Genomic DNA, 24,830 nt, shown 5'->3' with positions numbered 1-24,830 from the left:
GCGTTTGGGAATGCCAAATCAAACCACCTCCCTAAACTGCCAAGAATACCCCTGAGAATTCACAATGGGGATGGTCTCCCAAACAGATCATATGTAACTATAAAAACTAGGTAGGGGTGCTGGGGGAGGGTCATAGGGGTCTCCTCACAGCCGGTACAGTTGTTTGATGGTGACATAGTCACTGAGAACTTGAGTAGAGCCTAGAATTTCTGCACTCATTGGAGGACAACACTGAAGGACGCATGGCTTCTCTCAAAAATGCCAGAGAGAGCTGGGGAAATGGTTCAACAGGTACAGTACCATGCAAATGTGAGGGCCAGAGTTGGGATCCCCAACACCCATGTAAAGCTGGGTTGGTGTGGCAGCTCATCTCTAATTCCAGCCCTTTGGAAGGCAGAAATAGGTGCTCCCTCAGAGTAAGATGGCTAGCTGGACTAACCCCATCAGTGAACTCTGGATTCAACTGGGAGACTCTGACTCTCAGTAGGGAGGGAAGTGATGGAGCATGTTAGCCTCAGGCCTGTAGCACTGCATGCACAAGGGTTCCACACCACACAGAGTCGATGGGAGTAAAGGGGGGAGGGAAGTAGTCACAAATGGCCGGTCTGGAACCTTCCCTGGTAGGAGTGCTAGAGGCCAGCCAAATGTGGAGGCTGGAGAGGGTGTTCTTGGCACTGTCCATATTTATCACAAGAGCATGAAATGGAGGCAGGAATGTGGACATCTGAGGTTGGAGGAGTCAGGTAAGAAAGACTAAGCTACCCTTAAGGGCTGGTACACCACAATGAAGCCTCAGCTTGCAGGTGTGTAGGTGGCTCTGGACAGGGGATTGGTTTGCAAGACTTTGCACACGGAGTCAACAGGCCTTTCCTGAACACTTAGGTACTTGGTCACTGTTAGGCCAATGTGGAGACCCCAGTCTCATGGGCAGGGCAGTAAAAAGATCTAGCAGCAGTGTGCTGGTGTGGTAGGGCTATGTGGATGTTGACTGTGCTTATATGTGGCTCTTAGGGGGGATGAGACAGCAGGGTCCACCTTGGAGGCCAAACTGCTGGATTGTGAGACAATCCACAGTCAAGCCACCTTGAGAAATGACGTTCGGTAAGCGTGGGCCCAGTGTGTGGATGGGGGAACCAGGAATTTGCTCAGTTCTGAGATGAGGGCTTAGACTAGCTAGCAACCGTGAGAGCGTGCCAAGGACCAGGCATGCTGACAGAGAATCTGGGCCTTGACTGGATGTGGAAGCTGCTAGTGAGCAGAGTGATTCCTGTCAGAGGCCGAAGGACCGGTAAATGAATTAGAAGATGATGACGTATCAATGGGGTTAGAGTAGGCACTTCAATATAAAACCCAGACTCCTGCCCAATCCCACAGCCATTAACCATTGTCATGGATGGGTCACTAGTTCTGCCCCCTCCATAGGGACGAGGGAGAGGGGCTGCTGGGAGCCTCTTTCCTCTAGATCCTGAGCAGTCAGATCTGTGCCCCACCCCCACCCCTGGTAGCTGAGTTCTTTGCCCAGAGCGTTCAGCTTTCCAGGAAAGTTCCTCGTCTCTACGCCACAATCCCCAGCCTTGCAACAGAGCCTCGGCGTTCGGAGCCCCTCCCTCAGGCCGAGCCATGGCGTGGACGCTGATCCTAGCTCTCTGCAACGGGGTGCTGGCCCCCACGAGCGCACTGGACGCCATGGGCCCCCACGCAGCAGCCCGCCTGTCGGAACTGCTGACCCCCGAGGAGTGCGGCCACTTTCGATCACTCCTCGAGGTGCCCGACCCCGACCTGGACAAGGAGCTGGCCCGGCTATCTGAGGACAAGCTGGTGACGCCCGAGCCACCCATACCCTCGTTCAGGGCGCAGGACTCGGTGGGACAACGGCGGCGGGCCGCAGCCACGCAGCTTTCGGAGGGGAGTGAGGGCGCGTCCGAGTCCGCGGACGTTTCCGACGGCTGCCGAGAGGCGCTGGCGACCTGGTTGGCCGCCCAAGCCCCGGCCCTGCCGTGGGACCGCGTGGCCCGAGCCCTACGGCGCAGCGGCCGCCCCGATGTGGCGCGGGAGCTGGCCAAGAACCTCCACCAGCAGGCGACATTGCAGCTGCGGAGGACGGGCGCAAGCTACCTGCAACAACTCAGGGCCCTAGCCCCGGTCCCGGGCCCCGCCCCCGCCCCCGCCCCCGTCCCCAATCCCGGCGTCGGCTCCGCCAAGGTCCCTGCCCCAGCTCCGCGCGCCCGCCGCGCCGCCGTCCGGGAACCGGCCTGGGACCAGCTGGAGCTGATCGTGGAGCGCCTGCCGCAGCCCCCGTACACGCGCAGCCCCTCAGCCTGGGCCGGGCCGCTGGCGCTCGGCCTCCTCGCCGGCTTCCTGGGCGCGCTGTGCACCGGGGCGCTGATCACCGTGCTCACGCTGTGGATCACCGGCGACGACCGCGACGGCGACCCCGCGTGGCCTCGTGCCCGAGGCCCGGCCGCCTCCTTCCGGCCCAGGCCGGCTCAGACGCCCTGCAGCTGGGAAACTCAGCCGCTCCTGCCTCGGTCCTGGGCGTCGCAGCCGCCCTCACCCCTCTGCCCATCGCTGTGAACCGCCCGACGGCGGCGCACCCCTATAAAGTTTCCTAACGCGGCGGAGGGCGCACTCTGTGGCTGTTTGGATGGAAGTGGGGGCGCGGGAGCCGGCAGGGGGTCCCCAGCGCTGCCCAGAGCTGCCCAGCGCCCGGGTGCCCCGCGTGCCAGGAAACTGCTCACTACTGCTTAGGGGTACAGTCTAGAACCCGCGCGCGCAGTCCAGACGTGTGTGTGTGTGTGTGTGTGTGTGTGTGTGTGTGTGTGTGTGTGTGTGTGTTTGCGTGCGCGCACGTAATCCAGACATGGAGCCCAGATGCAGAGAGTGCAGCTACTCAGTCCCTCAGGGGAGGCTTCCTTGCCACTTTCCCACCCATCTCCGAGGGAGAAGCCATCCCCACCCAGAAACCAAGCCCTGGAGAGCCCATTGCCAGGGAATCCTAGGGTTAGGGGCCTGGGGTGAGAGCCATGACAGAGTGACAGTCCAGTCCAAGAGGAGAGTTGAAAACAAGATTGACGTAACCCTTTATTGCAAATTCTAAAGTAAAAAGATGTACAGTACAAAGTAAAATTGAAAATCCAGACTATAAACTTCCAATCCACGTTTACTTTCTCATTTCTCAAGCGTTTCTGCCATTTCCGCATAAACAGAACGGGGAACGAGTGGAGGGGTAAGGAAGGAGGTACAGCGAGGGGAAATCAGAAGAATCACAAACCCCAGAAGCAAGTGCAAGGAAAGACATTTCTCCACCTGCTGTCCTGGTGATGAGAAGCGGGGGGGTGGAGCAGTGCAGTTTAAAATGGCTCTCAGAATAGCAGCGTTTATGGTACTAGATCCTCTTCCTCAAGTCCAAAGAATACTTTGACCTTCCCTGGCGCCTTTGTCTCTGTATCTCAGAACGCTTTACAAAACATCTAGTTAAAGCCTCACAACACCCCTGTGAGGTAGGTCAGTATTATTATCCCCATTTTACAGATGGGGAAACTGAGGCACAGAGAGGTTAAGTGACTTGCCCAAGGCCACACAGCGAGCCAGTGGTCAAGCTAGGGATGGAACACAGTTCTGTCCCTCTTCTGGAACCACTGGGCCACGCTCCCCTTAACCTATGTACATTCTTCACACACACACACACATACATGTGCACACCTGCCCACTTCACCCCACTTAGCCTCTATGTACAGCAAACAGCAGTGGGGTCAGGGGCAGGGGTGTCTCAGGAGTGTTTTAATAGAGGAAATCTTGGCAGTCTCGAGAAGAGGCAAGAAGCACAGGCCAGGGTGCAAGTCTTGACCTCTGAACCCAGACTTCCTCTTCTCCTGACCCCCCCGGCTGACTGACGGCAGCTAATTCTTTAGGGGGTGGGGAAGTACCTGAAAATGAACGAAGCTTTTTGCAAAACTTTGGGCAACATCTGAGAAAAGAAAGAGGCATCGTTACAGAAGATGCCCAGGACTCAGGTCACCAAGTCCTGACCCATGGCAATTTCACCTCCATAGAAGGCTTGGAGGCTGGGGCTGAGGGACAAGGACAGGGACTGACCTACCAGCCGACTCTCTCCAGTTCAGCTACTAGAGTGGACTAGAGCGGGCACTTCAGGATCCTCCTGAGTGTTCCCAGACCAGGAGACACGGCCTGGAGAGGGATGTCCCCTCCCCCGCACAAATGTGAAGGGGATAGCCTCAGTCTGCCAGTCTGATAATGGGAGTGGATGGAAGGCAGGGCCCAGTGCGAGCTAGTGGAGCAGAAGCTGGGCAGCGTGCTTGCACCAGCCTTGGGGGATGGAGGATAGTTTTTTCTTTCTTTCTTTCTTAAATCATATCCATGAACAAGGCAGAAGTAAGGCCAGACCAGCTGGGTTGGTTGAAGTCATCTCTTGGGGGGGTGGGGGTGGGGGAAGGCTCTGCTGGATGGGACCGGTGAGGGAGGGGCCCAGCCTAAAGGGGCCCAGCCACATGCAGTCAGCAAGCAGGGACCTGGTGGGGTCAGGACCTGGCTGTTCTCTCCAGTACTACTTAGAATTGGGAGGCTCTGGTTCCCTTCTCCTTCCCAAAAGCTCCAGGGTCCCAGTTCCCAGACCCCTTCCAGAACTCAAGAACTAGAAAGTCAAACACAGACACACGGCAAGATAGGCCTCCCTTGTGTAGTTAAAAAAAAAAAAAAAAAAAAAAAAAAAGCCGTGTTTATTTTTGTTTCCTTTTGGCTAATAGTGATTTACTTTTCTAAAGGTCACGTGTTGTTTAGGGCAGCGTCGGGCTCCATGCCCCCGATAACACACTACTGGTTCGGTTGTGGTGATAAAACGAGAGAAGCCCTTTGGGCGCTCTGTGTAGCTCCAGGGGTCCTGACAGGGCGCTTGTCTCTCTGCCCAAAGCTTCAGACGCCCAAGTGGCTCATTTCCAGATGGCGAGAGCAGACCACTCACTCGGACTTAGGAAGGTTCTCCTGCTGCCACCCTGTGACTCCCAGCCTCTCACCCTAAGCCACAGGAAAGTTAAGGAAGAGGGGGGTGTTTTCACACACCCAGTAGTCATGGCGACTACTGCTCAGGGGGCTTTGGCTCTGCGTTTTAAATGAACAGCATCACATGACTTTTTGCTTTTTTGTCCTTTTATTATTATTTTTAAAGGAGGATCGTGGAATATAAATACTGCACCAAGGACCCGGCTACAAAAAATAAATATTTATATCATATTTATATATCTATATATATATGTGCAGTGGTACTGGCTGCTGCTGCTCTTTGATGGGCTTCATGAGTGTTTGGCAAAGCGCTGCCACTTGCTCACGCAATGAGGACGCAAAACAAAACCAAACCAACCAAAAACTGCCACAGCCGATTCTTTAAGGTTTGATGCCTGTTAACTGTGGGTGTGAACTGCTGGTGATGGTGTGGGTCACAAGAAAGGATTGTGGAGACGAGCAGGGAGTGGCTGGGTGGAGGGATGGAGGGTGCTGGTGGGAGAGGTCTAATCGGAGTGAAAGTTCAGAGCAAGCAGAGCTGGAGGTGGCTTCTTCCCTGCGAGGCTGTTGGAAGGTGTGAGAAACAGGCACAGCCTGCGGGGCTGGGTCAGGAGCTGGGGGAGGAGGGTCAGACCTAATGACTTAACATTACTAGCATGGTGCTTGGTGTTCCTAGCAGGATCAAACAGCTGTTGCCCATCTCAAGATCTAAGAACAATGATTAAGTTTAGCCAAATCTTGCATAGAAGTGGTTAGAATTTATTGCACATTGGAACAAAAATATATATATATATATATATTTTGTCGTTTTGGAAAAGACCATTAGCAATAAAAAATTTTTTGTCTGTCTTTCTGGTTAGGGGTATACATTGGCTGACAGCTTCTAAATTCTAAGAAGAAAGGAAAGTATAAAAAATAAAAATAACCATGACAATGGCATAAGCCAGAAGCCATTTCCTATTTAATAAGTTAGTAATTTGTATTTACAAAAAGGCATGCCAATAAAATAAAATTATATATTACAGTATTTATAATTCTCTTAAAAAGAATAACCACAGGTCAGCTCCTGTTTTGTGCTGTTTGCGACATTGCCTGCAGGTGGTGCTCTAGACTCGTCCTGGCTGCGGTGACACAGACGGACACACCCCCTGAGCTGGGAGAGTTGGACAGTGTCTATCCATCCAAGACAATAGAAAGCTCTGCTCACTGATTGGCTGTGGTTTGTTCTATGCAAAACTAGTCAGGTGGACCGTGAGGTTACATCCAAAGTGCTTCTACTGCAAGGCGGACTGGTGGGTATGATGGGCTGCTTACTTCCCTCCACACTATGCTCAAGAAAGGTCTATGTTGATTTGGTTTAGAGAGACCATCTGACTTTCAAGTGCAGCATCTCCTCTTTGAGACCGTGTGGTCAGGTGAGACACCGTGGACTAAGGACTGTCTTCTGTAAAGCAGGGGATGGAATGGAAGATATGGTGCCCCTTCGGAAGCCATCCCCCAACAACAGCGGGCAGGCTACTAAGCAGAAAGCGAGGTGGGCTGAAAGGAAAGGTCAAGGGAAGCTGTGACACCCTAAAGAATTACTACCAAGTCCTTTCTCACAAAAGCCATCGTAGAAACAAGACCAAGTGGGCTCGGTCCAGAGGCAGCTCTATCTCTCCATCAGGTTCATGCTAGAGACCATTATTCTAATCACAAGTGGAAGAGCCCACAGCCATATCCCAGCCAACATTGCTGTCCTCACCAGCTCTGAGCTGCTGGGAAGGGAAGCCCTGCTGGCTGGGAGGATATGGTGGAAGCAGGAAGAACCATGCAGCCAGGAGCTTGTGACAACCCCTCTGCAGGACAGGGCAGTTCAGAATATCTGAACCCCTTTCCATATCTACCTGAGCCTGGAGAAAAGCAGACAGACATGACACTGAATGCAGTAAGCACCCCAAACCCCCCAAAAGGTTTCTGTAAGTCCCCCAAAGGCCCCCCAGAGGTAACATGCTATGATAAATAGCACTTTTATCTCTACCCCAGGTGTCAGTTCTCCAGTATGAAGGCTAAACAATCATCAGAATATTGCAAGATACAAATGAACTCTTTTCCTATTATTATTATTTTAGCCCTAGGATTTGGTTTTACAGTGACATTAATAGTACAAGCCATTCGGGGTCAAAGTCTCCCCATGTATTGGACAGAGCAGCAAAATGTGCAACAATGGCTGTATGTTAGAGATGTCTTGTCAAACATGTACACGCAGCGGATCCATCTGCTTGTTTGGTTGGGTTGTTTTTGTTGGTAGTGGTCAATTGGTTAATTATGTCTCCCTACCCAGAGGTGTATGAAAGACTTCTACACTGAGAGGATTGCAGCCGGAATGGAACTCTTACCATTTCTCCAAATACAGTGAACGGTGCAGGGCTGGGTCCTGTCCGGAGGCTGAGCCAATGCGGGGGACAGGATTACTAGTGTCTTGTGGTGTATGGATCTCATGCATGACTTCTGAACGCAGCATGCCATCATGCAAGTCATTTCTACGCATTGAACGAGCACGATATTTGGAACTGGCCTGAGCAAGTCCTCCTCAGCCTGAAACCCTGATTGTCTCCCCCACCTGTCTCCAAACCACGTGCCGCCCGTGTGGAGAAGATGCTGTTATGTTAAAGAAACAGACGATTAGTGACGTAGGCTGAATGTGTATGTGTGTGTGTTTGTGTGTGTGTGTGCGCATGTGTGTTTCTTTTTGCTGCTTAGCTTAACTAATGTAAGAATGCAAATATTGTTTGCATGAACAAACAAACTTTTAAAGTGATGCTTTCTGCTTCTGAGAATCAACAAAATGAAAAAATAAAATCCATTTGGCTGCAGCGGCAATCTGCTGGTCCCGGCAGCGCCTCTGTTTTGTATCCTGTTAATTTAGTTCTAAGTTGCATTGACTGAGTGTGGAACATGCAGTAACCATCTGCCCAAGCGATAGAAAATCTGTGAGTCCAGGGAGCAGGGTCTTTTGTCCCTAGCAGGTCACCGCTCAGGATGCAACCATGTCATGTGTAAGCAGACTATGTTTGGTGTAGGTCTCCACAGCTGCTCTGCATCCGTGAGAGTCGGAAGTTTGTAAACAAGCCTTCACTTGCCCGTGTTCAGCCAGCGTAAGCTTCCCTTCCCCCTCCTCTAGCACTTGGACTCCCTGACCTCTTTTTGCCTCTTGGCTCTTTCCCTTCTGCCTTCCTCCGCACGCTGCTGCTTCTCCTTGTCAGGTTTTGTTACGCTGTCATAGGAGGGAAGGGAGGCTGTGGACGGGGTGCTCTCCTTCTTCTCCCGGTGTGTGCCTCCATTCTCCAGCTTGTTGGAAGTGACCTTTCGGCAGATGAAGCCCCGCCTAGCCAAGTGTCCCCTGTAGGCACGCTGCAGGACCACGGCGGACACCTCTTCCTGCTTGCGCCGCAGAGTGGTTGTGATAGGCTCGTAAGACACTTTGGAAGGATTGGATGCCACGAACCGCTCCTCCATCTGCTGCCGTAGGATGTCCAGCTCCCCACTGTCTCCCAGGACTCGCTTGGTGAAGGCAAAAAGGATGTCCAAGCAGTGGATGCGATCTCCGCTCACCATGGGCAGGTCCATGGCGATGAGCTCGATGGTGTTGGGCTTGGGTACTCGGAGCGGATGCTCCAGGGCATCGGCAAAGTCTGCCAGCTTACAGTACTCGATGAACTGGGTGGCATCGGGGTCGAACTTCTCCCAGATCTCATAGAAAGTCTCGAAGTCGTCCTCACTCAGAGGATCGGCGCTCTCCTCCGTGGCCACGCTGAAGTTCTCAAGGATGATGGCGATGTACATGTTCACCACGATGAGGAAGGAGATGATGATGTAGCTGACAAAGAAGAAGATGCCCACTGAAGGGTTCCCGCAGTCCCCTTTGAAGCCACTCCCTGGGTGCTCCTTGTCCAAGCTGCAGTCAGGGGGCCGGTTGAGGATGGGCAGCAGCAGGCCGTCCCAGCCTGCGGAGGTCGTGATCTGGAACAGGCAGATCATGCTGTTGCCGAATGTCTCGAAGTTGAACATGTCGTCAATGCCGGCCTCGTGCTTCACGTATGCGAAGTTGGACATCCCAAAGATGGAGAAGATGAACATGACGAGGAAGAGCAGGAGGCCGATGTTGAACAGGGCGGGCAGCGACATCATTAAGGCAAAAAGCAGGGTGCGGATCCCTTTGGCGCCCTTGATCAGCCGCAAGATGCGCCCGATGCGGGCCAACCGGATGACTCGGAATAGGGTCGGGGAGACGAAGTATTTCTCGATGATGTCAGCCAGGAACATTCCTGAGGGGGGAACACAGGCTGATGACTAAGGGCAGGGACACCCTTCCCTCCGCTTACCGGGCACTGTGAAGCACAGAAGTTCACGGGCATATAGAATGAGATGATCCTCACAATAAAACGGCGACACGTTCCAAACACAGAAACTGTACAGAAAGCAGTAATGCAGAGACTGTGTGCTCAGCGGGGCTTATCTGTGGCCAGCACACAACCCTAGAGGCGTCCTCAGGCCTTGGTGGTTCTAGTGTTTTTATAGTTTTACTATGTGTGAATTCACTGACAACAAGGTGTCTATGTTTAGGAAATGGTACAGGGCTATCTTTCTGTGTCTCTATATTTAAAAGGTTAATTAGTTTTTGTCTGCAAGACTGGTGCCTCAGATGAAAATGGCTTTTGCATTACCTCTTCCCATGGCTAAAACAAAGGAGATCTTTGTTTTCCTAGTCTAGGATTCACTTTTTCAGTGAATACAGCCTTCAAATGGTTTCTACAACACTGCCAGATTTCCAAATCTCCAATCAGGGAGTGAGACACTCCCCTTTGACTACATGTCCTAATTACTCTGTGGGAGAGCACTCACCTCAGAGACTAAAGTGGGCTGCCCAGGGTGGCCTTCTGCTTGGTGCCCCAAGATTTTGAGATGAAAGGTTCTGGTAGATCAGAAGGCAGTTTCAAAGCGAGCATGCCGGCAGGGGTTGGAGGTAAAAGTCGAGGTGAAGAGGTCAGCTCCCTCCCCTTTCTCTCTCTACTCTCATGACTCAGTGTACATAGGTCACTTGTCTTAAAATTAAGGAATTACTTGGGGGGGGGGGGAGTCCAAGGGAGGCCATGGAAGGAAGAGGAGATGGAAAGGCCAGAAGCGAGAGTCAGCGCTATTCCCCCTCTACATCAGCACTACCTTCTGCCTTCTACAGGCCAAGGAGACAAGATGAACACCCACTCACACGAAGCTTTTAACTAGGGAAGTGTCTCTTAACCATAAGAATTCACAAGTACTGAGACTTCAGCTTCAGAGCTCAAGAATCCCTCCTCTGAAGGCTTTAAGAGAGGCAGCACAGTGGCTAAGAGCCCTTGTTGCTCACGAAGAAGACCCAGGTTCCAATCCCTGCACCCACAGGGTAGTGCACAGCCACCCATAACTCCAGTTACAGGGGCTCCAACAACTTCTTCTGGCCTCCAGGGCACTGCATGCACCTGGTACACAGCTATACATGCACACAAAATACCCACATGCAAAATAATAAAATAAAAATTGGGGTTGGAGAGGTGGCTCAGTGGTTAAGAGCACTAACTGCTCTTCTAGAAAATGCTGTACCAGGAGGTGATGGCATGCCCTGAGGATGGTGAATAGGCTCACACTTCTCTCTTCACCCACCACAACTCCAACCTGCTGTGTTTTTAGGTCGAAGAAAACAGGAACTTTGGGGCTAACCTGAGCTCTCTTTGGGGCTAACCTGAGTTCTGCTTCTTTTACCTCCCAGGTAAACAACCCATGCAGTGAAGGTAAGACAACTTGGTTCTGGTGACGTTGTAATGACCGACGAGACAACTTGGGAAGAACCTTCCAGTCACACTTTCCCACAGTGCTGTCTCAGTAGCCAGCACCTGTGACCACTGCCCCAGTTACCGTCCACCTTAAAATCTCTACCCACCCTCTTCTCATCGTGTGTGTGTGTGTGTGTGTGTGTGTGTGCGTGTGCACGTGCACGTGCACGTGTGCATATATTTATGTACTTACATGTCCAGGTCAGAGGTCAACCTGGATGTCACTTCTTAGGTATTATTCATTTTGTTTTTTGAGGTAGGTTCTCTCACTGGCCTGGAACCCATCAATTAGGTTACACTGGTTAGCCAGTGAACCCAAGGGCTCTTCACTGTCTCTCTCCTCAGAGAAGGGATTATAAGTGTGTGCACCATGCCCAGATCGTGGGTTCTGGGGATCAAACTCAGGTCCTCATGCTTGTACAGTGTACTGGCTAGCTTATGTCAACTTGATACAAGCTAGAAAAGAGGGAGCCTCAACTGAGAGTATGTCTCCATAGGAACAGGCTGTAGGCAAGCCTGTAGGACATTTTCTTAATTAGTGAATGGAGGTGGGTTGAACCCTTTGTGAAAGGGGCCATCCCTGGGCTGGTGGTCCTGGGTTCTATAGGAAAACAGTCTGAGAAAACCATAATGAGCAAGCCAGTAAGCAGCACGCCTCCATGGCCTCTGCATCAGCTCCTGCCTCTAGGTCAATGCCCTGCTTGAGTTCCTGTTCTCCCTGCCTTTGATGAACCATGAATGAAAAACCTTTTTCCTCCTCAAGTCGCTTCTGGTCATGGTGTTTCATCCCAGCAGTAGTAACCCTGACTAAGACACTCAGCAAAGCATTTTACCAGCAGAGCCATCTCCCAGGCTATTGCCTCATTGGAAAAAAACAGGTTTCTTTTACTTTTCCTTGTAGACTTTAAATCCCTTGAAAGCAAATCTGATTTTATCTCTCGCCTCTGAGCTGCCGCGTTGCACCCGAGAGTGCTGGGCGTACTCGGTAGGAATAGACTGGCCATGCGACCTGCCTGGAAGGCTGAGGTGCACACAGAGGGGCGACATGAGAGGCACCAGTCCACCCTGAGCTAGTCACTGCTCTCAGAAACCTGATCCTCACAGCTGGGCTCCTTGTTCCTCCTTTGGCCCCGCCCACTCACCCACAATGGAGAGGATGACCACTACAAAGTCAAAGATGTTCCAGCCAATGGTGAAATAGTAGTGTCGCAAGGCAAACATTTTGAGCACACACTCGCAGGTGAAGAAGATGACGAAGACCAGATTAATCCAGTAGAGAATGTTCTCCATCTGCTTGCTCTGCGTGTCTGTCTCCACCATCATTGTCACCATGTTAAGGCAGATAAGCATCATGATGACGATGTCAAAGGCTTGCTGAGTGACGAAATCAAAGACAATCCCTTGGATTTTGTTCTGTGGAGGAAAGACAGACACGTTCACGGAAGCCGTTAGACCCACAGGCCACTGCCCTGTTCCCGGTGTGCTCCTTCTTGCCTTCTCAGTGACAGTATCTGCCAGCATCTGTCTGGAGCGCCCACAGAGCCCACTTCAGGATAGCTGGCCTCAGTGTCCTCGAGTCCTATTCGCTGACCTGAGCTGACATCACCACACCTGCGGGCCTTCCCCCTGTCCTGACGCTGTCCCAGCCCCACGGCTGCTTTACTCCAGAGATTAGGGGAACTGGTCTGCGACTCTACACTCACGCTGGATTCTCCACGTGCCTCCGGAGGACCTCACTCAGCTCCTCTCTTTCCACTGTTCTCAAGTCAGAAAGTGGATGTCATCCTTGCCTCTCTGCCAGCTTCCAAACATAGTCCATCAGTTTGAGGCAGGGTCTCTTTCTGTGGTCAGGCTGGCCTGCAACTCAACTGTGTGGCCCACACTGGCCTGGAACTCACAGCTGTCCTCCCTCAGCCTCCTGAGGGCTGGCATACTGGCATTTATACGTGTTATGTACATATACATTTGTAATATTTATATATAACATATGTTTTAAAGATTTATGGCTGGACGGTGGTGGCATATGTATTAATCCCAGCACTTGGGAGGCAGAGGCAGGCAGATTTCTGAGTTTGAGGCCAGTCTGGTCTACAGAGTGAGTTCCAGGACAGCCAGGGCTACTCAGAGAAAGCCTGTCTTGAACCCTTCCCATTCCAAAAGTTTTATTTACATTTAGTTTATGTGTAGGGTATGTGCACATGAGGTGCCAGCAAGGGACAATGTGGCACTGGGTCCCCGGCAGCTGGAGCTACAGCTGTTTGTGAGCTGATGACCCACCCAGGTGCTGGCAACCACACCTGGGCCCTCTGCAGGAGTAGTATATGTTCTTAGCTCAGCAGGCTCCATGGTGTTTTTGTTGTTTGAGACAGGGTTTCTCTGTGTAGCCCCTGCCTGTTCTGAAACTCACTCAGTAGACCAGGCTGGTCTCAAACTTCAGTGATCCATCTGTCTCTGCCTCTGGAATGCTGGGATTAAAGGTGTGTGTCACCATCGACTGGTGGCCCCATGACTTTATACTTTAGCGTGGCTTCCAAACACAGGTGTGCATGGAGCTTGGGAAACAGGCTTTCCTGCTTGCTTTTCATTTCTAGCACAAGGTAAAAAGCCTGAACAGGAAGGGAACGGTGTTCTCTCTCAGAAAGTCCCAGTGTGATGGCTTACTGGATTGAAGAACATCCAGAAGAGTACTAAGCCCCGTCCTGCTGTTCAGGGGTGGGGTGGGGTGGCCCAGTAGGAATAAGGAGGAGGAGCCAGCGCTCATTCCCTCCCTTCTGCTTCCTGATTATGGGATGTAAGCACCCTGCTGCGGTGCATCCTTACTGCCACCATGCTTTAGGACACAGCGGCTGTGAAATATTGACCAAACCTTAGTGCTCTTGTTATTTGAAAGGTGACGTCACTATGTAGCTCAGTCTGGCCTCTAACCCCGCAACAGTCCTGCCTTGGTGCCACCATGCCTGGCTACCGAATCCTGCCTTGAACAGGTAGAGGAGGGATCATAGCCTTCGCTCATCTCTGGCAGCGTGCCATCTCGCAGGCCAAGCACTAATACAAACATGCTTGACTCCTCGTCCCCGCTGCCGAGCTCTCACTGAGCTTCCGGACTAGGTGTCTAGGAGAGGAGCAGCCGGCAGCACCAGGCAGCCAGTTCCTTCTTCCTTTGTAGTAGCCCTAGTGTGTTCTTTCCAAACAGATGCATAGTGTGCCATCCATGGGCCTGCCCAGTGTACCTACCAAGGGCCGGGGGATGGGCTTCTGCGGCTTCTTGGAGCCCAACTTCTTCATGGCATTGTAGTATTTCTTTTGTTCCTCTGTCATGAAGATGTCCTGGCCTCCAAAGTAGAGAGAGAATGCAGAGAGAGGACAATTACAACCGGCTCTGGAGGTGCGGCTGAACACCGCTGAGACCAAGAGACTTTACTTTCCCTAGGTCAGCTTGGTGTTGAGGACTCCCACAGGGCGCACTCCTGGGGCAGTTACCCCAGTCAGAGACAGCTGCCAGTTTCAGTGTGTGTGTGTGTGTGTGTGTGTGTGTGTGTGTACGCGCGCGTGCGTGCGCACACACAAATCTGGAATCTCCCTGGCAAGTAGTGTCTGACTACAGGCTTTCAGGGCAGGAAGTGGAGCAAGAGCAAGGGCCCAGAGGGTGGTCAAACCAATGGGAAAAATTAATTTTATCCACAGGGTCTCACTGTGTATTCCTGGCCGGCCTGGGACTATGGAGTGAGACTCGCCTGCCTCTGCCTCCTAACTGCCGGTATCAAAGGTGTGCCCTCCCTGTGTGCACCATGCCCTGTGGTCCTTCCAAACATTACAGAAAAAAGATCTCTCAGTGCAGCAAACTGCACATTCACTTTTTATGAAATTCAAAATGTGGAACTTGTGGTATAAAAAGGCGGCTTGGCATTCTTGTGACTCACTGCACGGACAAAACTTGTACGTGAACAAGGTGACGTCTAAGTCAGTCAGTCTTCCACTGTGCTTTACAAGAACCATCACCCACAAGGAAATAAGGCCTCTGAGAGCGACCTCTCCACTCCCGCATGCTATGGGTGGGTGTCAGGTCTGCATCTCCCCATGGTACTCTTTGCCTCTTTTCTCTGTCCCTCTTTCTCAAAGTTCCCACAGGAGTGGCCTCGAGAATTCCAGACCTCAGGGGAATGTTGTAACCCACACTGCAAAGTTCAGCCTCAAACAAAAGGGGCTGTCTGGGGCTGGTGTCTGGATAGTGGGCCAGCGCTATCATAAGGTGGCAATTTGAGTTTGAAGGGTGGGGCATTCCCTCTTTAGAAACAGGCCAGAGCGCCTCTCATCTGGGCCGGCCTCTGCCGCTGACTGGCGGCGTGGGGAGGAAACCTATCTTTTTCTTCTGTTGATTGAAGTTGTCAATGATGACACCAATGAACAGGTTGAGGGTGAAGAAGGAGCCGAAGATGATGAAGATGACAAAGTAGATGTACATGTAGATGTTGCCCTCGTAGTCCGGCTGCTCGTCAGGCTGTCGAAGGACAGAAAAGAGGGACTCAAGTCAGTTCCGGGGCTGTCATGCCGAAGCCACCAGCCCTAATCTCCCTTTGTGTGGCTGACAGGCTTGAGGTTCTCTCTGCCCCCCCCCCCCCGTGGTCTATCTGTCCTTCAAAGGCATTGTCACCTGTGGGATGAGGTACAGGGAGCAGGCATGAGGGTAGTCAGTGCTATCAGGGCCAAGTAACCAGCTGGGTCTGACCAAGCAGTGACAGAGGGAGGATTTACTGAGAGGAGGAAATGTATCTATAATTAACAGAACGCGCAGTTAGTGTCCAAGGCGACACTCTTGGTCCTCCATTCTTCTGCCCTGCATGGTTCCTGATGGATCTACGATGCAGCTTGCCTTCTATCATTTAAGCTGGCCGATTTCACCATGCGTGTCCTTACCTTTCGGGAATCTACAGCTGCATACATGATGTCCATCCAACCTTTGAAGGTTGCCTGGAAAACAGAGTCAGTCATTAGACTGTGCCTGTTAGGGAGAGAAGGCAGACTCCTAAAGGCCAGGGTTAGGAATCTGGGGCAGGGGTTGGGGGGAGCTAGGTAGGTACGGCTTACATGAACATAAGAGTTACTTTTATCAAGAACGAATCTAAAGAGGCTTTGAGTAAAGTCCCTCAAAATATCACTGAAGTCTGGCAAAGAAACAGATGGCAGTGACTGGCCTGACACTCGCTGACAGGGTCTGAGAGCAGAGCCCACAGCGAGGGCAGGAGGGTTGCATGCCTGAATGCTAGGACCTCCACCAAGAAGCCACTCTATGAACAGGAGTAACATAAGCACCGAGTGCCTGAGAGACTCACAGTTGCATTAAACAGACAAACCCACAGGCTTGAAACTCTTTCCTTACTCACACATCCCTGTGGCCCTGGGACTGGCTTACTGACTTTTTCCTGTCTGTCCTCCTTCAGCCTGTTAGAGCTGCCATGGTGGAGCAAACGTGAACTTAGCATTCTCAGCTTCACTGAACTCAAACAGATTCTAGAATTTTGGGGGCTACTTTATTCATCGGGTGGCCTGCTGCCAAACAGTCTGTGCACATTTGGGCAGTGAACACTTGTGGGACTGTCCTGTGCATGCATGGACAGTGAACACTTGTGGGGCTGTCCTGTGCACACTTGGACAGTGGACACTTGTGGGGCTGTCCTGTGCACACTTGGACAGTGGACACTTGTGGGGCTGTCCTCTGCACACTTGGACAGTGGACACTTGTGGGCTGTCCTGTGCACACACGGACAGTGGACACTTGTGGGGCTGTCCTGTGCACACACGGACAGTGGACACTTGTGGGGCTGTCCTGTGCACACATGGACAGTGGACACTTGTGGGGCTGTCCTCTGCACACTTGGACAGTGGACACTTGTGGGGCTGTCCTGTGCACACATGGACAGTGGACACTTGTGGGGCTGTCCTCTGCACACTTGGACAGTGGACACTTGTGGGGCTGTCCTGTGCACATTTGGACAGTGGACACTTGTGGACTGTCTTGTGCACACATGGGGAGTAGACACTTGTCAGGCTGGCTGGTGAATGCACACTTGTTTTCTTGAGCTGCTCAGGTTCAAGTCACGAGCCCAACCTATTTTTTCTTTTAACGAGTTAGCTAATTATTTTGTGGTACTGGGAATTGAACCCAGGGCCTTGTCTACATTAGGCAAGGGCCCTACTCTTCTGTTCTAGCCTTAAGCCCAAGGAGCTCCAACTTCTTAAACTGACAGGAAAGCAAAGGCCCTGTCATGGGCTGGAGCACAGTCATCCCATTGACTTTCCTCCTGCTGCACCTAGCAGTGAGAACTTACCATGGTTGGCTTAGGCTGGGAGCATTCCCTGGGCCATTATGTTTAATTCTTACAAAGACTAAATAATGTAGGCATAGTAATAACAGGAGCAAAACCACAGAATAACAACAATTATCTTAATTAACTTCCTGCTTGGCATTGTGCTGAGTTTTTTTTTTTTTTTAATCACAAATTCTTTTAACAACTAGGCAAGGTATTATTATCTGCATTCAACAACAGAATCAAAGGGTCATCAGAGAAGCTGAGTGATTTGTCCCAAGTTGCTATCAGGAAGCACTCAGGTGTGCCTCCCCTCCACGACGGCCTGAGGCAAGGACCTACCAGCTCCTATGCAGCACACTGTGGCACCTGGCAAATGTTCCCAACATTGGTGAAGACACTAGAAAGCTAGGGGTGGTGGAATAAGCTTAGGCCGAAGAAGTAGCTTAGTGACCAAAATGAGCCCCTGACCTGACATGCTGGGGACCCATGCCCCGGGCTGAGCTCGCCGCCGGGGGGGGGAGGGGGCAGCATGGTAGCACTGGCCTGTTATTAGTACATGACAGCACAGTTGTCCCTCTGCTACCTACTCTATCCCACTGGCCTTCCCACCCATCTTCTCCCCTTCTCTTCTCTCCAGTTAACTGTATACTCTGCCCCAGCGAAAGAAGACGGTCCCTCTAGCCTAGTGGTTCTCCACCTTCCTACTGCCTCGACCCTTTATTACAGTTCCTCATGTTGTGGTGACCTCTAACTATAAAACTATTTTGTTGCTACTTCATAACTATAATCTTGCTACTATGATGAATCAATCGTGATGTAAACATCTGATCTGTGACTTGGGGTCGAGACCCACAGGTTGAGAACCACTGCTCTAACACCCTTTGTCCGCTGTAGTGCTTCTATCTGCTGCTGAACAGAACCAAGCCTCTCACTAGATTCTTCCAAGAGGCATTAGGAAAGCTGGGGGAAACCCCCGAGACTGATTTGGGGAGCATAACATTCTCAAGAACCCTGAGAGTGATCTTGATCTGGAAGGAAGAGGATGGGGCCTGTGCTGGGTGCCGGTAGCCTGCCTGGCCCAGGTCTGAAGCAGAAGCACTCACCACTTGAAGAAGGGCCAGGTACCCTGCTCCGACATTGTCGAAGTTGATCTTGACATTTTTCCATCGGATCTCTGTGTTGTTGCCCTCCATGAGCTTCTCACAGTCGGTTTTATTGTTGACAAAATCTATTTCGAACCGTTCTTCAGAGGTCTCATTAAAGCAGTAGTGGTATTTCCCAGCAAACAGGTTAACTCCCATGATGCTGAAAATCAGCCAGAAGATGAGACACACCAGCAGCACGTTCATGATGGAGGGGATGGCGCCCACCAAGGCGTTCACCACCACCTGCATTGGAAGGGAGGCCACTGAGTGTACGCAGGAACTGATAACCAACAGACACATTTTTTTTTTTTTTTTTTTTTTTTTTGCCTCCAGGAGGGGAATGCCACTTCTGTGGCATGTTCTGTCATGAACACACTGTATTATCTTTGCAACTAGAGAACCTGCACAGGCCCACAAGCAGGGCCCAAAATGTCCATGTCTCTGTACTATATTTGGGTGAATTTTAGTAAGTTGCGGTTTATTTCAGTTAATACAAACTTCTCTGCCCAAGTTGACTCATTTTTTTTTTTTCTAGGCACCAACCTGGGACCAGAAAAACAATTTCTTAGTCCAGACTTTCCTTTTTCAACTCACAAAATATGCTCCGTTCAGAGAGCAACCACACGCTCAACAGGCATTCCCCCTCTGGAAAACAAGACACAATTGTTCAGAATGAGCGAGCTGCCCTTTGGGTTAGCACACTCCAGGGCGTCTTACAGTTACGCAAGGCAGTTATCTCTTCTCAGGCAATAGCTGAGCATGCAGATTTTTGCAGGCTCAAGGAAGAAAGAAAAAGCTATATTCCCTCTACCAAACAGTTTAAGATTAAAATGTGAGCAGACACGAGTCTCCCTCAAGGCTCACTGCTGTTCTGCCTTTGATAGGCTGACGGCTCATGCTCTGCTCAGCCGGGGCCTCAACTCCATGCTTCACAGTTATAAAACAGACTTCAGGATGCTGCTTGGGTTCTGCATTACACTTGAGGCAGCCAGGCAGCACCTCCCATCTCAGCAGTGTTCATCAGAACTCAGTACTCAGAAAGCAACACTGGAGGCTACTGGGTCAAACAACTTCTCGAGCAGAGCAACCAAGGCTCCAAAAGGCTGGCCTGATAGCACTGTTTCTACTTCAGACTGTCCTTTCACCATGGCTGAGAAGGCACTGTGCTGTCCTACACTGAAAACAGCTAGTCAGACTTCCTTTAGACTGTCCATCTTCTGACTGTAATCCATGTATGAAGGCCTTTAGACCGAGAGGCAGTTCTTTCTTCATTCTTAGACCAAGACATCTCTTATAGGCACTACTGTAAATGTCTATTCCTTCAAGCAAGGGCACCCAGAATCTCTGCAACCTGGAGATTCTCCATGTTATTCTGTACATTCGTCAAAGGTGCTAGATAATCAGGTTCAGTCTTTACCTCATTCTACAGTGGTCTAGCTTTAGTGGGAGCATCAAAAACAGGCGAAAGAGGATGGCCCACAACGGGACAGTCACCTCTCAAACAGGAAGAGCAGGTTACAGATTCACAAGCTCGTGTTTGTGTGTGTGTGCGTCTGCACATGCATGCACATGCAGGTGCATGTATGTGTGTGGCGTGTAAGTGGACGTGTGTGTGATGAGTGCATATGTGTGTGCAGCATGTGTGTGTCGTGGGTGTGGTGCATGTCACAACAGAGCCTCCTGTGGAAGCTGGACCTGTGAATTTCCCTGGCGAGTCAGCCTGTCATCGGCTCTGCAGACTCTTCCCACTGCGAGGATGCTTATGAGCTTGTAAAGGTCAGTTTAACCTACCCTACAAGGTGTCCACATGTTAAAGTAACACGTGGATGCAGACACTGCCAGGGAGAACCAGCAGCCTTAGCTAGTGTCTTTGAACCTTTATTTTTATAAGTCTGATGCTAAAGTGAGTCTCCGCTCACAGAAGATAAAAAATCCTATAAAATAAAATGTATCTGTAAAATATACTTTTCTCTCTGTGCAGGGGATGGAGAGGGCTTTTCCCTCGAGCTATATTCTCAGCTTCTGCAGTGTTGCTTTATTTATTAATCACAACTACTGAAGAACTCCTTATCTTAGCTCTACAAACCAAACGGTGAACAGAGTTGGTGGGATTCGCCCTTCACTTCTGTGCTGTGGGTGCTGGCTGCCAAGCCGTAAGCGCTGAAGCGGAGTTAACTGCACCCCAGAGGGACTGTCCCTGTGCCCATCTCAGCAACCCAGGGGAAGACAAGTCTAACGACAATGCTCTCAGCAGTGGCCACTCAGTGCCCTACCTCTCTTCCTGTGCTCTCTGGGTATTTTATGTTGCCCTAATTATCATGGAAGCTATTATTGGTAAAAGCTAGATGTCTACAGCTTAGACACAGAACTCAAGGGTGGGTTCCAGAAACCTGTGAGGGGTTTGCATTTTTCAGAGGCAGTTTATACTCAGCGATTGATACAATTATCACTTAGTTGGTCATAAAAGTATTGGGTGTCGATTCCCACATTTACCATCTCCACACTCCAGCTCAGCACACTCTACAAAGTCTGTGAGACAGCTTTTAGCATCTGGCAGAGGGAACATGGCTTTAGTGACAACCATGTACTGACAACAGAAATGCATGCATGTTTCATAGCAGTAAATACCCTCAAGAGTTAACAGCACAGCAAGGTCTTAGGGGTTACTATGGAGGAGAGAAAAGCAAAGAGCGACATAGTGTTCCTTTGCCAATAGCAGGCAGGACTGTTGCAATTTCTGGTCTTTGGTTTGAGGAAGGAGAGAAGACTGAAGTGAGTACCCAGGACAGGCTAGGGTGACACCCCCTTTCACCTGAAGGGCTGAGCCTCGAACCAGAGCAGCACAATGACAGCTGGACCCATCTGCATGGATGCTATTTGGCTTATCAAGGTCTCCACGCTGAGAGGATTAGGTGGTATCTAGCAAATGCTGGCATAGAGAAGCCAAGCTACTGAATGACCACACGCACCCCGCGGGAAATCATGCTTGAATAAACACAGGCACTACTGGGTAACTTGCTATAAACTCTGCCCAGCCTGGTAGCTTCTCTTCCACAGAAGGGGTAGAGAGCTTCAGGGCTTCTAAGCCCTCTCCGCTTGCCCAAGCGGTTAGTCAGTACTGACTGAAAGTGGCTCTTCCACCCGGCTGGCCCCACTGAGCACTACTGACTGAACCTGCAGCTTTGGGCCCACACTTGTTCTTACCAGTATTACCTTAACCAAAACCAGGGAGGAACTTTAAAAATGAAACTCTCTTTTTATCTATTCTAGACTTTGGGTTTCTCATCTTCTGAGAGTTAGCAAGTCCAAGTTTTGGGGGACATGGCAAATGAGAGGTGAGGGAAGGTGGGGGAAAGGGTTAAGTGGAAAGGGGGGGGTGCTACCAAAAGGACTCCTGCATCTGGATTAGTCAAATCACTTCCTTTGAGCAAATGCCTCCAGCTGGTCCATGGCGACTGCTTTTGACACAGTGACAGAGTGACAGCAATGAGCAGCCAGATGGAGAGAGTTCATAGTGCCAACTGGGCATACGGGGAGCTGTCTAGACGTGGTGGTGATCTCTTTAGGAGGTCCAGGTTCCTCGTTAGAGACTAGGTTCAGGTCCAATGGTGTAATCAATGCCTTTGGTGGAATGTCTACAGCTGTGTCCTGTTGAGAGTTGTTCAGCTACCAAGGTGCACCATTAGCTCTAAAACTACTAAGGCTCATCATCCCTTATGACGTGTGTGTGCAGGCAGCAGGGGGAGCCGAGACGGACATTTTAACCCTGCTTCCACTCACACTGCGGCCATGTTAACTGTCAACTTTGAAGTATTACATGGTCTCTCTGAATTTAGCCTGGTTGGAACAGCACCTGTTGTGCAAAATGCTCAAACCTTTCTTACTTGTGGTAGAAAGACTTAGAATTCATTTTTAATTAGAATGAACTTACTGCCCTTCTTGCAGAAGGTATCAAGAGGGATGTCAGAGGCTTGCATTTAGAAAGCCAAACTGTGACCGTGCTAGAGGAGACACGAGCTCATCCCAACAGCGTTTGTTTAAATAAACTGAGATAATAACATTTCTAAGTCCCTATAAGCTCCACCTTTCTGCACAGCTGTGAATAGCTCTGTGGTCTACTAGTGGCCAGGGTCACAGCTGAGGAATGGGCACAGCCGCACTGTCCTGGTCTCCACTTCTGCCATCAGTCTTACTCTCTATGGACCATTGCAATCACTCCGTTCTCATGCTTACGTTCTGACATTTGCACATTGAAAAATCATCCTCTGGTTTGCTCTCCTGCATGTATTCAACATCTAACGTAAAGTGAGCTTTCTTGGGCCCCTTAAGTATAACAGACCCCTCTGATTAGCACAGGGCAGCTATCACCACCAAACCAGCTGTCCATGTGATTTTCTGGAAGACAACATTTTAGTCTGTGTGCATATATCTGTGCACACTAACAATCATTAAAGCCAAGAGAGAAAAGGCATCAAAAGAGAAAGCCTTTCTAACAACATGGGAGGCATCCCCTTGTATCATCTGGACTTGGGTAGTATATTGCCCAAGCAGGAAGGAACAGGGTGTCTCAGGAGATTTCAGAACTAGCTGATACACAGTCACCTAGCACTCACTGTCTGCTGTTCTGATGGTGTGAGGCCAGGGGCCACAGAGCATGGGCACAGGGGTTGGGGTGAGGGGGAAAGCTTTGCTATCAGACAGAGGCTGCCAGTCCTCCTGGGACTGGGCTGAGAACAACAAGGTGCAATGAGAGGAATCAGAGTACAAAGAAAAGAGTCTCTTCTCCCAGGGTCATGCCGAATTCTGCTCCGCCCCCCGTCCCAAGCCTGCCACCCTGTCTTCAAGTCCCTCCTTGGCTGTTTTCTCAGTGACCGCTCCCCAAGGCCACAGGCCTCCTCTGGTTGCTGCCTCTACCCAGCACTCTGCCTGCCTGCAGCCTAAGCTTTTCAGTGGGTCTCTGGGTTATAATTCCCCTTCTTTGCACCTGGTGATTCTCCCTATAAATCCAACAGCCCAGGAAGCCGCCCCGAGTGCTACAGGTAAGCCAGGCCAGATGAGGGAGCCGTGTTAACATGTTCTGCAGCGGCAGCACACTGTTGGGGTTGGGGCTGACATTAATGTGATGAGGCAGCTTAGTGCGACTCCCCTGCACACGGGGCAGGTGCAAGGGAGAGCGTGGAGGATCAGATCAGCGTCTGTGTCACAGAGCTCGTGTCTGAATGATCTTTCCACCGTGTGATCAGTTCTAGCATGCTTTAACAGTTTCCATTGGCATGCAGAAGGATCAGCTACTCTTAGTGTCTTACCCTCATCCCTTCAAATCGTGATAAGGCTCTTAAAGGTCTCAAAGCTCTTAAGGTCCTAAGGGACTTTATGGCACCTAGTTCCGAGTAGCCCAGGGCATTAGCTATAAGGCTGACTAAAGAGACCTACACAAAAACAGAAGAGAAAAAAAAAAAAAACAAGAAAAAAAAAAAAAAAGAAAAGAAAAATAAAAGTGAGGTTCCAGAGTGTTAGAGTAAACCCCTAGCACTGATTTAACAGACGGGGCCCCCCCCAGCAGCAGAAGTGGGTGCCACCGGCTGCCTACTTCAGCCTACTTCAACTTGACTCAAACGACCTGGAAGGAAAGGTGGTTGAGAGAGGCGGAAGAAAAACACAAAGGAAAGAGAAAAGGAGGAAGGGAAGGCGGCAGAACACACACGCAGGTTGGAGAGGGAAGAGGCTGAGGGGATGGGAGAGGAGGAGGTCCCGTTGGAAGGAGAGGAGCCTGAAGAGGTGACAAGAACCTTACCCTCGCCCTTTACAGTCTGCGGCTCCCAGAAGCTCCCATTAAATTAAGCCAGACAAACTTAATGGTACCTATGGAAAAGAATACAGATAAATACACACATTCCACACCAGCTGCCCCTCCTCAGCTCAGCCACCATGGTGTTTCCGACAGGGACAAGCTCTCTTATCCTGGTTGACAAGAAACCATTTGAGAATTTAATGAGTCACTACATTGACAAAAGAAACATAGTCAATAAGTACACCAGTGACATGATTCTGGCCCCATAATCCTCTCTCACTCACTGTCAAATGATAACTTCCACCTTGTAAGCCCAACCACCACCCGTAGAACCCTTTGTGGTAGTTGTAACCGAATCTGTACTTCCTGTGATTCATTCCCTTTCTCTCCTCCAGAATACTCTAAATGTACTGTCTGTGCCAGGACAGGTCAGTCTTCCATTACTCTTTTTCTTAGCATAATGACTAGAAGAACCCCTGGGGGGGGGGTCCTTTCCATTTGCAGACAGAGAATGGCCAGTGCCAGTGGTAGCTCTGAGGCTAAGATGACACCCACACTGCTGACCTGAGCCAATGCTCAGTCTACTTGGGCAGACTGTGGAGACTGGACTGCAGCCCTCAGATGACAGGCAGTATCCCAACAGATAGGGCATCAACGTCTGGAAGCCTAGACTCAGGCCGACTTTCCTGTTCCTTGGGAGCAAACTCACCTTGATCCTACT

General features: G+C 50.7%; 2 protein-coding genes across 7 annotated transcripts in view; one reads left to right on the top strand and one right to left on the bottom strand.

Annotated features, from left to right (window-relative positions):
- The first annotated feature begins 1,586 nt into the window (after positions 1-1,586).
- On the top strand, positions 1,587-2,610 carry Tmdd1 (transmembrane and death domain 1). Its single transcript, XM_034517444.2, has one exon. It carries the CDS (start codon positions 1,621-1,623, stop codon positions 2,572-2,574), a length of 954 nt encoding a protein of 317 aa, XP_034373335.1. The 5' UTR covers positions 1,587-1,620; the 3' UTR covers positions 2,575-2,610.
- A 458-nt stretch (positions 2,611-3,068) lies between these two features.
- The window catches only part of Scn8a (sodium voltage-gated channel alpha subunit 8), a 168,641-nt gene continuing 146,879 nt past the window's right edge, over positions 3,069-24,830 (bottom strand). For 4 of the 6 annotated variants that reach the window (XM_076912116.1, XM_076912117.1, XM_076912115.1 and 1 more), the window contains 7 exons: positions 23,625-23,747; positions 18,277-18,561; positions 15,780-15,833; positions 15,226-15,363; positions 14,100-14,204; positions 12,008-12,278; positions 3,069-9,323 (listed from right to left, as the gene is read on the bottom strand). In XM_076912116.1, the coding sequence (XP_076768231.1) occupies positions 8,176-9,323; positions 12,008-12,278; positions 14,100-14,204; positions 15,226-15,363; positions 15,780-15,833; positions 18,277-18,561; positions 23,625-23,747 (2,124 nt within the window). In that variant the 3' untranslated portion in view covers positions 3,069-8,175. The remainder of the gene's footprint in view (positions 9,324-12,007; positions 12,279-14,099; positions 14,205-15,225; positions 15,364-15,779; positions 15,834-18,276; positions 18,562-23,624; positions 23,748-24,830) is intronic. The other 2 variants (XM_076912119.1, XM_076912118.1) reach the window with 1 other exon arrangement.

This window comes from Arvicanthis niloticus, chromosome 13, assembly GCF_011762505.2.
Source record: "Arvicanthis niloticus isolate mArvNil1 chromosome 13, mArvNil1.pat.X, whole genome shotgun sequence".
Lineage (NCBI taxonomy): Eukaryota > Metazoa > Chordata > Mammalia > Rodentia > Muridae > Arvicanthis > Arvicanthis niloticus.
Note: the sequence above shows the minus strand (reverse complement) of the source record. Positions and strands in the feature narration are given on the sequence as shown.

What these genes read in the sequence shown, in the direction of transcription:
- Tmdd1 (XM_034517444.2), top strand. Translation starts at nt 1,621, where the DNA reads ATGGCGTGGACGCTGATCCTAGCTCTCTGCAACGGGGTGCTGGCCCCC.